At 35.8% G+C, this 18,422-nt stretch overlaps 1 protein-coding gene across 10 annotated transcripts in view; it reads right to left on the minus strand.

The window, feature by feature from the left end:
• Positions 1-11,518: 11,518 nt before the first annotated feature.
• LOC140143917 (twitchin-like) overlaps positions 11,519-18,422 on the minus strand; it is a 210,110-nt gene continuing 203,206 nt past the window's right edge. For 9 of the 10 annotated variants that reach the window (XM_072165753.1, XM_072165755.1, XM_072165754.1 and 6 more), the window contains 3 exons: positions 17,274-17,330; positions 14,035-14,142; positions 11,519-13,550 (listed from right to left, as the gene is read on the minus strand). In XM_072165753.1, the coding sequence (XP_072021854.1) occupies positions 13,360-13,550; positions 14,035-14,142; positions 17,274-17,330 (356 nt within the window). In that variant the 3' untranslated portion in view covers positions 11,519-13,359. The remainder of the gene's footprint in view (positions 13,551-14,034; positions 14,143-17,273; positions 17,331-18,422) is intronic. The other variant, XM_072165752.1, reaches the window with a different exon arrangement.

The raw sequence follows: 18,422 nt of genomic DNA on the forward strand, positions 1-18,422 counted from the left end.
TGGTAATAACTACAGGATATAATGTACCAACATGACCAATGGCTCTGTTAGCGTGTAGATTCTTCAATGTTTTGTCATCAACGGGAGAACATAGTCCGCTTTTTGTATATTTCTAATGTGATTAAAACAGTTCTTGAGTGTCTGATCATTGTCTACATTATCATAACGATGGCTAGCTATTTTACATTTACATAATTTGACTTGGTCAATCAGTCGTCATCGATTTTTCGACGGATATATTTGAGATGCTTCTTGCTTCTTGCTTTTGAAGACAAGAAGCATGATCTTAGCTCTTAGTCAAACAGCAACATCAATACTCTTCGCATGCAGATATGAATTTAAACCCCCGGACACTGCTGGTCATCTTACAGCATTTCTGATTGGTTGATAACTTAAAATGCTCATTTCAATTGCCAATTATGACTAAGCTTTAAACTACTTATGGTCAACTTGCATTTCTGATGATCATTTTTATACCCTCCTTGATTGGTTCAAAAATGGACGCTATATTCATTTTGGCCAATCCGCAGGCAGTTCTCATAGGGTTAATGCATGTGGAAAAAACTTCTTGGAAAATACCGACGCCATCATTATCGATTTCATAATATTGTTTTTGCTGACAACTTGTACATTATACAATAAAATCTTTGGCTGCGAGAAGATCCAACGACCAAGATCGACGCAACTTGACATTAACATTCAACAAATATGCAGTACATATTTTATGCTTTCGGGTGGGCTCTTGTTGCAGCTTGTTCAATACCCCTAAATATACTTTGCCTTATCGTTCTAAAACGCGCCAAAAATATTGAATCGGTTACCAAAATATTTTTATATTCTCTCACAACTTCTGATCTGATTTACTGTTTATTTCGCGTAGTGCCTGCTATCTTTCAAACTGCTACAGGGTATGTTGTACTCGGTGTTACCTTTTGTACCATAGAGAGCTTTCTACACCAAATCAGTGTATACGCGTTGTATCCAATTTTACTTGCAGTGAATGTAGAACGATACATATGCATTACATATCCTTTGAAATATCGTCTAATTGTTACAAAACAGAAGGCTTTGTTTGTTGTAATGTGTGTATGGAGTATCAGCATTATTGCAAGTATCTATGCAGGATTTATTGTGAATTGGAGAGCAACATTTATAAAAGAAATATCGACCTGTTCGCTTGTGTTTTTAGAAGATTTTACCTTCACTTCGATATTACATCAGATTTTTTCATACTTGCAGATGCTAATAATGGTCATAATCATGGCTTTGTTTATACGAATATATACAAAAGCTAGAAAATATGCAAGGAAACCGTTCGCTCTTCAAGATCATGTAGCACGCCATGTAAGGAAAAATACCAAAGCAGCAATAACATTTTTTCTGATGGCTTTTACTTTTTTGCTCGCGAATTTACCTTGGGTCATCCTATCAATTTTGGCCGTATTTGAGAAAAAAGCTCCACATTTTGTCAATTTTCTCAGTGAAATTGCGTTTGGATTAGCGGGAATTGGAGACGTCATTGTGTATTTTTTCAGAAATAGGTCATTTAAAAGGACAACTAAAGACCTTTTAAAAGGACTGTCACAGGCGTGTAAAAACTCCAGTCCTTTATAAGGAAATACACCCGGCCATTGAAAAATTACTTTCGCTTGGAGGGAAACGAAAACAAAATGGCATGCCGATCTAATATTATATAAGCCATTCACATCTTGTTTATTTGTGACACAAATAAAAATGCCGAGCTCAATATGTTGTAAATATCGAGGGTTGAAGAATACAATGCTATTGAGGAAACGAAATTTTCCAATTTTCACCAAAAGATTCGAAACTAACATGCGCGAGAAATATGTATATAGACACACTGCTCTTTAGTCCTTAAAAGTGGAGCCGATTTCCGGAAACGTGAAAGCACTTAACTGCATTTTCTAGCGGTATGGCAGAATATTAACGGATTTTCATAACTACGGGTTATGTACCAATGACTCTGCTCAGCACGTAGATCCTTCATCATTGTGGTATCAAAGAGAGATAGTTACAGTTTTATGTCGGTATGTTTTGTGTACATATACAGCTTCAGAAATTCGTAGAGTAAGCCTAATATTGAGTATACGAGATTTAAGATTTTATTCGACAGAATATCACAACGATGGCCTTTTCACATATGTTCATATTTATATATACCATTTGACACCGATTTTACGACGAATTTATCAGTGGTGCGTCTTGCTTCTCATGGAAGCATAATCACATCTCTTGGTCAATCAATAATGTCAATAATAATTCGCATGCGGCCATGATCAGTTCGGTAGATTTTGTTGGAAAGACAGAACATCACAACATTACTATATAGTACGTGTCACTAGCCGACCGTACAATCTTCTGTATATCATATAATCAAATCTTTGAAGATTTTCCATCGAGAGGGATTCAACAGCCAAGATCAACTCAATTTGACTTCAACAGTGTAACAATATGCAGGACATATTTTATGCTTTCGGATGGGCCCTGGTTGCCGCTTGTTCCATACCGTTGAATATCCTCTGCCTTGTCGTTCTCAAACGCGCCAAAAATATCGAATCGGTAACAAAAATATTCTTATATTGTCTCACGACATCCGATCTCCTTTTCTGCTTATTTCGTGTAGTACCTGCTATCTTTCAAATTGCTACTGGGCGCGTTTTGCTCGGTGGTATTTTTTGTGCTATACAAATCTTTATTCAACAAATTAGCGTATTGGCATTGTATCCAATTTTGCTTGCAGTGAATGTAGAACGCTACATATGCATCACATATCCGTTAAAATACCGTCTAATCGTTACAAAAAGGAAAACAATGTTTGTTGTAATCTTTGTCTGGAGTATAAGCATAGCTGTAAGTATCTATGACGGACTTACTGGGAAATGGAAAGCAATACTTGAAAAAGAAATGTCTATCTGTTTGATCATGCTGCAATCGCTAGTACTTGAGATTTATGTATATTTGCAGATGCTAATAATGGTCATAATCATATGTTTGTTTATAAGCATATATACAAAAGCTAGAAAATATGCAAGACAATCGTTTGCCCTTCAAGATCATGTAGCACGCCATGTGAGGAAAAATACCAAAGCAGCAATAACATTTTTTCTGATGGCTTTTACGTTCTTGCTGGCGAATTTGCCTTGGGTCGTAATTGGAATTTTATACAAATTTGACATAGCAGCTCCAGATTTCGTTAATTTTGTGAGTGAAATTGCATTTGGATTGGCGGGAATTGGGGATGTCATTGTTTATTATTTTAGAAATAGATCGTTTAAAAAGACAACAAAGGACGTTTTAAATGGATTGTCAAGGGCGTGTAACAACCCTAGACCTTCCTAGGAGCAAAAGCCCGGTCATTGACGATTTGATGCCAATTGGAGGAGAAACGGGAACCAAAAGAAGCTGATTCAACATTGAATTGCATTAATCCTGACCTCATTTGCTGAGGAAGACGCCCTCACTGAATTTTTAAAATTCCTTTTTTTACACGATTAAATTGTACTTTATTAAACCAATATACCCTGCAAAAATCAAGACTCTAAGTGCTGTAGTTTTGTCAAAATCCGTGATTTTGAATTAAAGGCTGATTCAGCGCTTTATTATTACGATGGAATTATTAGTCGAACGCATACACGATGTTCATAACACACAGTACGTCACGGCGTGCGGGACGGTGATATACACAACAAAGGGTCGTACCACAACATGACCGAAGGAGTGGTACGTATTGGCGACATGTGCGCTGGTAGTAAATTCCAATTTTCTTTGCTTTGCCGTAGTTGTTCGGCTCAAAAATAAAAGGGATATATCTGGCAGTAAAAGCTAACATTTTATGGCAAAAAAATGCTAATCTATTTTGTATGAAAATGTTATAATATTGCTTTAATCCTGACCTGGTTTCTAGGAGGCACCCTGCCTATTTACAAACATTTTGTGCAGAATGTCCCGTTTATAGACAAACAGAATTCACCAGATATTTGCAATGGCGAAAACAAAATGCACACCAGTTTGTGCCCACCAGATCTGCTGCCAAAGCCATTTGTAATCAGAAGAGCTACACGCTCCAGCTTGTCTATGCCTTGCCATGCTCTCACAGTACTAGCTCCTAGACCCATATCTACTGGCAGGACCTCACACGGCATTTCACGTTTGGAATAGCCTACCAGATGGAGTAGTCGGGGGATATATCTGACAACGGCGTTCATCACAGAGCTCCACTGGCTTACTATCAAGAACAGAATAACATTCAAAATCCTTGTCATTGTTTTCAAGTGCCTAAATATCTTTGCTCCATCATACCTTGCCTGCAACTTGTCTCTGTACTCACCTGCACGAACTGGCTTACGATCTTCAACTGACACTACCAGACTCACTGAACAAACTTACACACCTCGCACTCTTCAATCTGCTGCCGACAGATCATTCGCATATGTTGCTCCTCGGTTGTGGAACACCTTACCACCTGCTCTGCGCTCTGTTGCATCACTTCAAATGTTTAAGAAAGGACTTAAAACACACCTTTTAACACAATGATTTTCTTTTGTTCCATATTATTTGCTTGCTTTTATTTTTGTTTTGTTATTTATTATATAGTGTATCATCACACACGCTGTGATATCTATGAAACAGCGTGTCATAAATAATTTGTACAGGGTGTCCCAGAATGATCTGTACCGGGAAAGATGGAATTTTTTAGGTATGAAGAGCATGTTGAATGGTCATATTGTTTTACATTTTAAGTTCTACATATATTTATCTTTCTCAGATTTTTAAGATTTTAAAAATTGGACATTTCTAGTAGAAGTTATAGAAGATTGTGTAAAAATGGTGAATTCTACGTTTTGACAACGCAACCTATTTTGAAAATCTGTAACATTACTAACCGTTCAGCACAAAGTTATTTGGAAAAAGTTATGCAGGTATTTTAGTTGTGCCCTGTTCATATTTCCACTAAATAGCCGATATCTATCTATTATTTATGACGTTACGAAGCAATCATTATATGGAATTAAGGATTTGTGGCCTAATCCCATTCTCTCTTTGGCGGTTGTTTTAAATATAGTTATTGTGGTGTGAGGTCCATGTCATTTGAAATGCTTGCAGAGATCGAACTGGTTGTGGTACAGAAAAGACGGCTCCTCAATTTACTGTACTGCAGCGTGGATTTCTTTCAAAAACTTGCTGCAAACCGGCAGCTATGTTGAGACGCAAAGAAGATTCATTAGACGATAGTGTATAACATAAAGAAGTTTGACGAGCATGGAACTGTCAGGAATCGGCAGAATGAAGCTTCAGGTGCTCGTAAGACTGTAAGAACTAGCGCGAACCTTGCAGCTGTCCGGCAAGCTTTAAGGCGCAACCCCAACAGTAGTTGTCATCGAAATGCTGTGCCAAACAACCCACGTTCTTCATTTAATCGTATTGTGCCATTTTTCAAAGGTATGCGAGCCGTTTTTCTTCGATTTTACATTATTGCATGCCACGCCAAAACAAATAAAGGTAGCGTGCTGAAATTAGCAGAATATGTAGGAGACATGTCCAACATTATAATGCAGGTATCAAAAATAGATACACTGTCCGTCTTCTATTTTTAGTTATTTTTGCAAACACGGTACAAATCATTCTGGGACACCCTGTATGTATGTATGTATGTAATCCTTCAAGAGAAGAGTGCATATTAAAGCATCTTATGGCTGGTGCTTTACTGTACCCCCTCACTCTTATTGTTCCTATGCTGATGCGAACCACTGATTGGCCCACGTGGTTGTCTTTTATAGTGCCTTTGTGTCTATATAAGTTCTTGACTTGGTTATTGTTCACTCTAGCATTAAAAAAAACCCCACTGTGGCCACAAACTGGGTTTGTAATAATGGTTTAATATAAAGTGTATTCAAACTGCCAATATAACCATGACTATGACGTGGAAAATGGCAAAAGTTTTAAGAAACTGTAACGTAATATCAAATGAAAGAAAAATATACAGACCATTCACCAAAGTCCAGCACCAGTTGTTAATGGTGGCCAATCGTTCCATGCTTCAACGCTTGTTGCCACGTATTTTGTCAAAATACAAGCTTGACTTTGTTTGTTTGATGGCATGAAAAATGTCATTTAAAAAAGAGTGAACATTGATGGCGCTATTTATCTAAAATATTGTTTTCATATTTACAAGGGGAAGACACTGGTATTAAAACTTTAGACAGAGAGTAACAAATAACAAGCAATTTTCTAAAACCTCTTTATCATGAAATGTAAGGAACAACTATTATTTGGCTAAATTAAATTAAATTAAAAATAAGAATATATAAATAGCGCCCTCAATTTGCGCACAAATTTACAGTTTACATTTTATAGAATACAAATTACAACAAAAAAGCAGAAAAAGATGATTAAGTTGATAAAGATACGAAAATCTATGTTAAAGATGCTAAAAAATATAACATGAGTATGTTAGTGTGATAGCTGTTGGTATTGTCCAGGTCTAAAACTAAACAGCATACTAAGCATGGGGACTTTGCCTGTTGGTAGCTGGTCTGTATATGTTTCGTCCATGGAAAGAAATATTATCCTTACCGCTGCTTTTACTCCCTCAACCTCTTTTAGTGTTCCCAACGTATGATCTCACCTCCTCCAAAGGTAGCTCTTTCCTGAAATATCGCCTCACAGTGGTTACGGTTGTTGCCTTTAGTGCATGACGTCCAAGCCTTAATACCTGGTGGACGTGGTGGTAGTTTGCTGGGGTATAAAGCGCATTTATAGATACAGGGTGTCCCAGAATGATTTATACCAGAAAAGATGGAATTTTTTAGATATGAACGGCATTTCTATTGGTCATATTGTTTTGCATTTTAAGTTTTACATATATTTAGCTTTCTCAGATTTTTTAGATTTTAAAAATTGGACGTTTCTAGTAGAAGTTAGAGAGGATTGCGTAAAAATTGTGAATTCAAAGCAACCTATTTTGAAACTCTGTAAAATTACTAACCGTTCAGCACAAAGTTATTTGGAAAATGGTATGCAGTATATTTGTTGTGTCATGTTCTTACTTCTACTAAATAGTGGATATCTATCGTTTATGTATGATGTTACGAAGCAATCCTTGTATGGAATAAAGGATTTGCTACGCTTGAGTCACTCTAAACTATTCTTTCTTTGGCGGCAGTTTTGAAGCCAATTATTGCGGTGTGTGAGTTTCTTCATTTGAAATGCCGGCAGAGATGGATTTTTCATAAAAGTATAGAGAAGGTTCGTCCTTAGTGTCACAGCATGCATTTATATCCACAGTATATTGGCAAACCTACAGCTATGTGACGAAGAAGATTAACATTTACTGCGGACGATGCTTGAGGAAGTTATATCCTCTGTAATAATGACATTTTTGGGTAAAAATTGGGGTAAAAATCACATAAAAAGTATGTTTTTTAACCTAAATATCGGATGTCATATTGAAATGTTTCACTTAATCCCATATGAAGAATTATTTTGCTTTGTAACCTCTACATCTGTGCCAAATTTAGTGTATTTCCTATAAAAGAATGTAAGATTTCTCCAATATATTGCACAGTGCGGCTGGACGATGGTGATAAAGGATCCATGTGTTATGATGCCTTTGCACTGTAAATTACACACATGCCGTTTTCGTCCATTTTCAGTAATAGCAATGTCACGCGAAAACGAATCAAGCTATTTCCATGAAAGTCACAGAATAAGTAGAAGACATGTGTGGCATTGTATTGCACTTATTAGATTAGATACACTGTTGACTATATATTTTTGATATTTTGTTCAAACACGGTATAAATCATTATGGGACACCTTGTATAACCGAAGTACACTGTACAAGCAGGTTGCACTCGTCCTGTGTATGTCTGCAATCATAGTATTGAATACAATACCGCTCTTTTCAAAGATACTAATCTTACAGGTGCGAGTGATTAGCATGATATGGTTCACTGCAGAGGTACCGCGTGAACGTAATAGTGCAGTGCGGTATAATCACAAATTGTTTTCACCTATTGCTATGGTAGTTAATCCGATTATTATGTCACTTCGCCGGCGAATTGGCTTGGAACAAAAATCTGGATTGAATTCGCGCATTAGTATTATATCCAGACTCCCGCTCTACCTATGGTAAAATTGGGGTATGAACATAGAACAATACCTGGAAACGGCACTAGAAATTAGCATGAGGCCGCATTCATATGTAAATAGCGTATTGTTATTTAAATTTGTGCCCAGACGTATTGAGGGCGACAGTCATGTTATCCAGACAGAGAATATCTTGATGCGCCAGGCATGTCAAATTGCTGAGTGAATGTGTATAAATCCGAGGATAAATCCCCTTTCTGTATAGGTAATAAGCTAGTATATTTCGTGTTCCAGTTTGTTATAACAAAAAAATAAGTATTATATTAAATATATTAAGTATATAAACTTTGAAATTGACGTGAATTTGCAGAGCTCCAAATCTAGCTAAATCGTGCAGTGTGAAATTATGCTGTGTGACCCCTCTGCGTGGTAGAATTATATTCATAAAACATTGAATTTAACATATAATATGGGCAGCCAACCACGATTTATCAGCATTTAAAAGATATATTAATTAACAAAGATAAATAATCAATAATACAAATGACAATTTAACTAGTAAACAAGTCTGAAATCTTAAAATGTTGCCACGTGATTTCCCGAACACATGATATGTCAACATGTGACCATTATTCAGATTTACCGGAAGTATTTGGAGTATGGTGCACGGCTTGCAGGCAACTGTGTATTTCTTTACCTCCGTATAAAATCAATAATTCATGCTGGGAGCCAAGTAACATTCTGTCTGCTTAGTGCAGATTGGTATTTTATTTTACTTGAGAGCATAATAGAAATACATAAAGACGAATAAGGCGCCATGATGGAAAGCTATGGAAGGTCAGGTCGGGTATCAAAGGTTATTGTAACTTCAAATACTACTTGTGTTTCACACCTTGCCTCTGTCACGTATTTCCTTCATATTATTGACCTCAAGTCCTAATTTTGACTTTGCTATTGCAAAATGTCATTTCATATCAAATTAGTAGACTTTCTTTGAAAAAAACATATCACTGGTGCCTGATGGGAATACCCGTCCGCCATTTCATTAAACTGGATCGTTTTCGCCTGGTTTGTGCCCAGATGTATTGGGGGCGCGCTATACTCTCATTGAACAGGCAAAGTTTGCAAAACTAACAACGTTGTTATTTGCCAATATCAATTAACATGATCCAAGGGGTCGAACATGAATTATTCATAACGGATCGATAACTGGCCTCACTTTCTAGCTAGTAAACCAGCGGAATTTTTCATACGTTTTGCGTTGCTAATAGAACAACCGTGAATTTAGTGTCACCCCCTTGGTATGAACCAAGAGAGTAGAGAGCCACACCGTATGTGTTTTCGCAACCCGGTATCGCAATCGGTTTCAGAAAGAGTAGGGCGTTAAACCCTGACCAATGCTCACCTGATATTCTAAGTATGAAGTACACTGTAATAGAATTGCCCGACCTCAACTTCTAGCCCACCAGTCAAATGGCGAGAACCACTTGGGTTTAGCAAAACTGCATTGCACCATGGGCTACACAAAAATGCATGATAGCAATTGAAATGGGCTTTTGGCAGGAAAATGTCAGCGAACTTTGTACCGGGTCAATTTTCAAACTTGCTTGTATTAAGGGATCTAGAATGAGCGTTTATGGCGTTTCGACAGTATTTTTGTGGGACATGAGAGCACCTCAGACGTATCGAATTGCATTCTGAATACGAAGCATGTCTTTCTGATATCAAATAATTTTCATTTTTGAAATTCACGATATAATACAAATTTTATGACAAATTATCAAAATTTGATATTTGTCAAATTTTTGATATATAACAGTCCTCGAAGTAAATTTTATAAATCTAATGATATATTCTTAAATATGTAGTTGGGAGGAAAAGCCGACGATCAATTGAAAATTTTGACCTTTTATATTGAAGATATGGATTTTTTCCCAAAAGACCTAATTTGTTTTGGTGTTTTGGGAAAAAATTCCATATCTTCAATACGAAAGGTCAAAATTTTCAATTGATCGTCGGCTTTTCATCCCACCTACATACATTTTAAATATAAATCATCAGATTTATAAATTTTACTTCGAGTACTGTTAAATATCAAAAATATCAATTTTAATGATTTGCCATAAAATGTGTATTACATTGCGAATTTCAAAAATCAAAATTATTTGATATCAGAAGGACATTCTTCGTATTCAGAATGCAATTCGATATGTCTGATGTGCTCTAATGTCCCACAATAAATACTGTCCAAACGTTCATACCCCACCCCTTAAAATCATACCATTGTATATATTTCTCTAGTCATAAGGATTCAAAAAATGTATAGTTTGACACATCTAGGAGGTACCATTCTTGAGTTGGTACCGAAAAGGTCGAGGGTCACAATTTTGGCTTCATGGTGGTCAAAACATCAAAATGCTCCGATTTTAACAAAAAGGTATCAAAATATCCGTTTTGATTCAAATCAAATAAAGATAAGATTGCTCAAACTAGGATGTTTCGTTACCAAGGTAATGCATCAAGATAGGTCAACAGGCCTCAATGGGACTTGAACTATTTTACTGGATGACCTGTTTCCACCAATAGCTACTCATGTTCAAATGTTCTCATGATATTTTGTGTACCCCATCTATCACCGGTAATAGTGCAGCGTTACCCCTCCCAATTAGCACCAACCCCCAACTGTGTGGCTAGGGCTCTTACACTATAGTGGTGTTTTTACAACTTTAGCATAGCCGTTGTTGACTATCGATTAAATTGGATAACAGATCAATGATCGGTATAGCATTGACAATGGTCCAGTGACCAGAAGAATGGATGATTGATTCACCAATTAAACAGTGCATAAGAATGGTGAAACCATTTTGCAATTGATCGGAAAATCACAGAAATTGGCACAATTATAGAAATTAGAGCCAAAATAAGTAATGTTATAAGAATTCGGACAGAGGATAGTTTGACCTATCTGTGACGTAAGGTTTTCGAGTTATAAGCAAAAAGGTCAAAGGTCATATTTTAGATCTTGAAAAACGGAGGACGTCCATCGGTAGTCGTCATTAAATCCCTGGGGTCACTCACACGTAAAGGTGGTACGGATATGTGCGTCGGCGTTCAAGGGTCCCCTTTTTGACCACACTTTAGTTCTTTAGCCTCACCTCGAGTAGAATGCCCACAATGGTAGCTTTTTAGCTCAAATTAGGAGTTTCTTAGCTTCGCGCTGCACACCCCTACGAAAATTAAATTGAGTGGCCCGAGCTTTAAATGGGTTCCAAGTGAGTTTATTGTTCGGTAGTTGATCACGTTATCCTGATAAACAATTCTTAATAAAGTTTTGAAATTTAAAAATATTCCAAATTATTTTTTCCGAGCAACTAACTTGACTACAAAAAAGATAACGCGATAATTTCAATTCAATTATAGCACACAGACAGTTTATTGGCATTCAAAAAATTGCAGCACAGTGGCTCATGCCATGCTTAAAGAACATACAATATATTTCTATTGTTCTACATATTATTAAAACCGCTCATAATTTATATTACTGTTTGTATAATTTGATTTAATGATTCTTAAGTTATTAATTGCACAAACACCCCTCAATATATTCATAGTTTACAATATGCTCATTAACAACATTTTTATACCCCTAATAGTGTTTTACTGTATCATTATATTTCCAGTTCTTTTAAAAAAGGATTATACTAACTGCGTTATAATTGTTTTGTTTTTCATTAATAACGACATCAAGTGTACGTTATGTTGCTGAAGCTTAAAATCTACGTATTTAAAACTACCGTGCAGCAAAAGAAAATGTAAGACATGAGCGACTACTTTACGTGTATAAAAGTGCGTATTATTATTCAAATTATTATTAAGTATTTTTAAAAACCCCGTTATATTCAAACCTTCTCTGAATTCTATTAGCATTGTAACATGGTTACAAATCACGTTTCCATCAATTAATCTAATGTTAAAATGCCATTTAATTGCCTTAAAACATGTTGAAATGGCGGGAACTGTTGTAGTAGGTTAAATTTTATCATATGCTTATGAAGATTTCCGTCTTTGCCTTTGGCGGTTGATCTTAAACGGACTTCACAATAAAATGTGTTCTTTTTTTAACACAGCATTATTTGCATAATGTGTTCATTGAAATATTTTACAACTCAAAGTGCGGTAAGCAACATAACAATAAGGGCAAATTTATAATAGTGATATTAAAGTTTCAAAATACAAAAAAACTGCAAAACTAATAGGCTCTCCTAACAACAAAGCACTATTCATAATAATATATAACTTCTTCAACAACCACATATCAAGTCAAATGTAATGTTAGCTTATTAGCATAAGAAGCTTTTTCATTTTTTTTTCTTCACGATTATTCTCTGTTAAGGCTGTGTACCAATTTAATAAAATGATACTAATATGCTTAAACGTTATTGCTTGTAATGTATATTGCCACATTTTCAATCAACTATAAATATAATTTACATTTTTTATAAATCAAAACACATAAATGTTATTAATATACAATATTTATGAAATATTACAAGCAAAATGGCTGCATGAATATATCAGGTGACCTATGATGTCACATGTTTACAGTCAGGACGCCCTCTGTTGTTCACATAAGGCAAAATAATACAGAATGTATATGGCACACCACATACTACTTTTTCAAACCCCAACTTGCAAAGTTGCAAAGGAAGTTCGATAACTTTTCTGATATTATTTGCTTTGAAACCAAAGTTAATGCAAAGTAATCAACTTCTTCCATGTAGACTACAGTGTGACCTTTGCCCTGCAGATTTAAAAAAAAATCTGAGACCAACAGAGGGCGTACAAAAATGTAAACCAATGCCAATGCATCTATAGTAATTATAAAACTAGCGGGAAAACCCACTGTCACATTATTTGGTTATTTGGCATGTTTGGACCATTTTTTTGGTTATGTTTCATATCCGCATCTCAAACTTACTCAAGGATAATATTGCTGTATTTATTTTCAAAAAAATCTGGGCCTGTTTCCATTTGTCCTTAAGTGAAGCTCAATAGGGATACGTCTTATCATTATCAATGATCTCTAATTTGATGTTCAAATGCGTCATGCATGAATGTGAAATAAGTTATAGATTGCAGATGACATAGCATAATATTGCGGGTTATAAGGTGTATTTACACGCTTGTATATAAATACGCCATTTCGCCAAATGTAAAAAAAGTTCAATTCGTCGATGAATGATATACATTTCATTCTTCTACTGAGACTTTGAGTGAGAAATTCGCTTGGCATTCTCCGTGACTGTTCTTTGCTTTGAAGGTATAATCCCCAGAGTCTGTTTCCAAAGCCATGGGAATCTCCATGTTGTATGTAGCACCATCTGCCGATATGTTGAATCGACCACCATCTTCTAATTGTCTGTCATCAAAGAGCCATTCAACTGAAGGGAACAAAGACACACGAAGGAATTAGCATGTGAATGGAACAGGAGTCCGATCATGGAGATTTACGATACATGCATCGCAAGTCTTAAATGCATCGTAAGTTACGCACCAATCTTCCATAGGATTAATATGCTAGTGTTATTATGGTTTTTTGACTTGAATTTACAGGATTTATGATGCGTTGCATGTGTAAGTGAAATAAGTACGTATAAAAGTACACGTATCATGTAATTATTGTTGATTGAAGTCTTCATCTCAATTCATTGTCATTTAATAGCGATTTTAACCTGTGAATCAAAAATTCGTTGATTTGGGCGCGAATTGTGAAATACTAAATTGGAGGCGTCAACTTTAAAATATACATATCGTTGTCATTCTTTAATTGTTCGGGTTAAAATCAACACGCGGTACCGGTAGCTGATACTAACACATAATTACATGTATGTTAATGAAATAGAAGTAGAAACGAAACATGCTTACCACTATCGGCAGGCTCAGCTAGACTACATGAGAAGGAAGCGGCTTGTCCTTCAGAAGTGTCCACTGATGATGGCTGTGTGCTTATCACGGGACCTTTGTAGGCTGATTCTGAATTAAAAAAAAAAACCCAACAGCATAGGCGATTAAATATTGGATACAAAATATTTAAAACTGTTCATTTGGACTTACTATTCACATCAATACTTAATATTCGTGTCTTTGCACATTCACAAACAGGAACAAATTTTATCGACAATAAGCCAAATCGGCATTAGAAGTTTGCAATGCATTGTGGGACAGTTTTTGCATTTTTAGGACACTTTGTCCTTTGACCTTTCATGAAAATTGTTTTTTGTACATACAAAATATAATCAAAAAAGTTTTACTTGAATAAAAACAAATCCAAAAAATATATTTATTATATAAATTAATTATCTAAATATTTTTAATTGTAACAATATTAGAATAATAAAAAAATAAATAATAATTAGAGTAATTTTCCCGAAATGTCAGAGGTCAAAGTGTCCTAAAAGTGCTCTCAAAAACCGGAAGTCACAATGGCGATTGGGCTTATTCAGGGCCATCCCATTCGGCCCGATGATGAGTCTCAGATGAGATGTCATAAATAGTAAGTTCAGATGAACAGTTTAAAAATTCTAATTTATCTATCTACCTGCATGATTCAGAATATTCACAAATAAAATCGGTTCTATTTGATCTATTTGTAGTAGAACAGCCGATTATTATATTTGAAGAGTAAAGATAAACATTGAAAAAAAAATCAAGGACAAGTCCAGCTATACAAAACTGGTAAATATTGTATTCTACTAAAAACAATCACAACAAAAGATGAGTTTAAGTTTCAAATTTTTGCTTTGACCACTCCTGGTATAAGACAAACCTCCAAGGGCAATTTGAGGCTTTAACATCTAAGGCCCTCTGCAAGTTGCAAGGACCCCAAATCCAATTCTAATTTGTTCATCTTACACGGGTCCGCACATTGTGACACTTTGTAAGATGGTATTCTCGCTATTCAACAGCAGGTTATGAAGATGGATTGATGTTGGTGACAACATTTCACAGGCTCGCAGGGTAGTGTATTCGGCGGGCCATCGGTGAACTTTTTCAAGCTTTTGGCCGAGGACCACCTTATGTCGAACACGGCCAAGAACCAAATCAGTCATGCGTGCCTTGTGATTGGACATCTTGCAACAGCCAATTTACAGTTCTCTTGCACTTGCCATCTATATCCTTATATTTATAATTAGCGAGGTATGATGACTGTTATAATGATAGACAGAGATAAAAAGAATTTACGCGTCTAATGTCACTGCCAATTACGATCCTTAATTGCTTTACACAGGTTAATAGCGCGTAAAAGGAAGGCCGATTTATCTGGTGCCGATCGGAGAAAAGGAATAGCAGCAAATGGCGAACAATTACGTACTTTTACAAGGCAAAAAGCAGCTTTTCTAGGCATTGTTAACATGGTGCCTTCGCGAAAGAAAGTTTGTTACTATAAAAACCTAACTTTTGAGATATTTGCATGTTTGGTGGTGCAAAATTAACAATAAGGCCCCCGGTTATACAGCCGCGTTCAGCAAGTCATCATCACGACACTTGTAAACAAACCGTGCACGAGTTTGATTGACAGATGACGTCAGACGCGATAAAATCCTTTTATCTCTGTCTTTCATTATAGGCTTATAAAGCCTTTACAGAAAATAAAGCAGCTATTATAAATACGCATTTATCTTCAGAACTATTCATCGTACTCGCAATAATTTAACATGGAAAGAACGATGGTTTATTTACGCGCATTTGATACCTCATTAAATTTGTCCTATTAAGTTTGTCCAATGTAGTTCATTATTATGTTTTGATGGATCCAAGTTGTGATAATATTGGATCCAAAATAATAATGATAAAATTGATGCTTTACGCTAATATTTATTGGTCTCGCTATGAGTTGTAAAATATTGACTCGACTACGTCTCGTCCAATATTTTAAAACTCATAGCTCGACCAATAAATATGGGCTCAACTGATCCAATTTTATATCAATATTAGCAAGACAGAAGTGGTATGAGAGAAAAATACCCAAATTTAGAAGTTGCATTTTACAACGATCCATGGTTATTATGCGTAAGCATTGTGGCATTTAAAACCCGCAAACTATCTTCGCGCTGAATTCAAATCAATAGAACTTACTGCAACATTTAAATTCAGGTATTTCTTCTTTAAAAACAGTACTGTATTGCTATTGAATGACATTGGGCGTATGAGGTATCACAATGCGCGTAAATAAATCATCGGTTTTTTATGTTAAATTATTCTGAAATGAGTAGTGTTGAAGCTACCGGCGTATTTAGAACGGCTGCGTTACTTTTTGTGAAGTCTTTACTATGAGACAGCCATTAAGCTAACTAAATAGACAATGCGGTAATATACATGCTTCGTGTAATGGTAACATACATGGTAAAAGTGATGAGGATGAAGGCAATTTCTATTTCTACAATGAAAGCTAGACTATATGGCATATTATACATGCATGTAAGAAAAATGGTAATTGACAATGGAGAATTGACGAAGTGGGTTGTATTGGGCGAAAACAATGAGAACGGAGACACGATGATGTCACAGCAAAATGATGATGAAAAATACTTTTTGGGAAAGCTGGGAAAGAGAAACTATAAACATGATTGACATGTATTGATTTCCGCAAACCCAAATTGCTATAAACCGTCCCTATAATTATATTGCTTTACTTGATTCGCCAAGCGCAAGTTAGCGATAATAGCAAAAACCGCCTTTTCACTGGAAATAAAATTCAATAATGTCGCACTCTTCAGTCAGTATAATATTAAAAGGACGGTTATATAAACAAATCAGGTTCGCCAGAACGAGGAAATCAAAGGGTTGTATACTTTGCTCGTCTTAAAATTGGAGAAAATAAATCGGTTTTTGTTGCTGCGCGCGTCAATAAAGTCCCCACCTACGTTCGCGTAATTTCATACAAGCGGGGAAGTCACCAAAGCGCAAATAGCGTAGGTGCTGCCCCCAACTGCGTGCAGTCCATTCTATAGATTATGTGCCAACCCACGATGTAATGAGCCAAGTATAAGCTGAACAAAGTATAGCATTGGAATGATGATATAGGTGAAACGGAAGGATTAAAATGAGAGAGGAGATAGATGAAGTCACAGCAAACATGGCGGTTCACATCATTGTCTTCAAACCTTCTTCAGGGATTTCGTTTTCTACTGGCTCCTCTGCTGGTGGCGCCTCTTCTTGTACTGCAAATTGAAATAATTTCTTTAGTTATTATTGTGACAAAGTAGACATGGAAATTAGTATTAGTTTAGTATTTCCAAAAGAATTATTTATTTTTAAGAAATTAATACAGTATTAATCATCTCTATTTTAAAGAACACATACGTTAAGTTCTTTAAGAAAGGCCATGCATGACAAAAAAGGTAGTGTCATACTGTAAAGAACACATGCGTTATATATTCCTTGCAACTAAAATAGATATCTCTTCTCAGCATACAACATGTTATAATACATGCAGTTTTATATTCAGGAGCACAATATATATTACTGTTAGGCATTATAAAATCTTTAACAGAAAATACATTCACACGTGCTCCTTGCGTACAAGAAAATACAACACATAGATAGACTAAATTGCTGAAGATGAAGTAAAATTAATAAACACCACGGGGGTAGACGAAATAAATTTCAGAATCAGACACCATATCAGATATGGACAGGACATACTTCTTCCGAATAAAAGCTTCTTATCAAAAGGGCCTCACACGAAGCATTTATGCAATATGACCGCAAATTCAAAAGAGTGCAGAAAAGGTAAGCTATTTATTCTCAAACTTGAGCGACCGTGAGGATATACTACCCAATCGCCATATCATTGAATTGCTTGCAGAAAAGTTATAATCTAAAGGAATATTTTGGTAAAAGCGAATAAATGAGACCCTACTCTAACAGTACGAACAAAAGATATCGAGATGAGGGAAATACCCTTGTACGATTATAAACTGGACCACATTCACAAAATTCTTTTGTTGGGTTCCAACTATTCGCCTGTACATGAACAAAAATTACACACAGGATTACTTCAATACTCTACTCTAAACCCATGTCAGTAACCAAGCAGTTGTCCAACTGACACAACGGCAAAATGCCCTGACATGGAACACCTTCCTGGACCACATTTACAGGCGAATAATTAAAACCCAGCAAAAGAAATCTGTTGGGCTGTGAATGTGGTCCAGGAAGGTGTTCCATGTCAGTGCATTTTGCTGTTGTGTCAGTTGGACAACTGCTTGGTTACTGACATGTGTTTAGAGTAGAGTATTGAAGTAATCCTG

Source organism: Amphiura filiformis, unplaced genomic scaffold (assembly GCF_039555335.1).
Source record: "Amphiura filiformis unplaced genomic scaffold, Afil_fr2py scaffold_32, whole genome shotgun sequence".
Classification (NCBI taxonomy): domain Eukaryota; kingdom Metazoa; phylum Echinodermata; class Ophiuroidea; order Amphilepidida; family Amphiuridae; genus Amphiura; species Amphiura filiformis.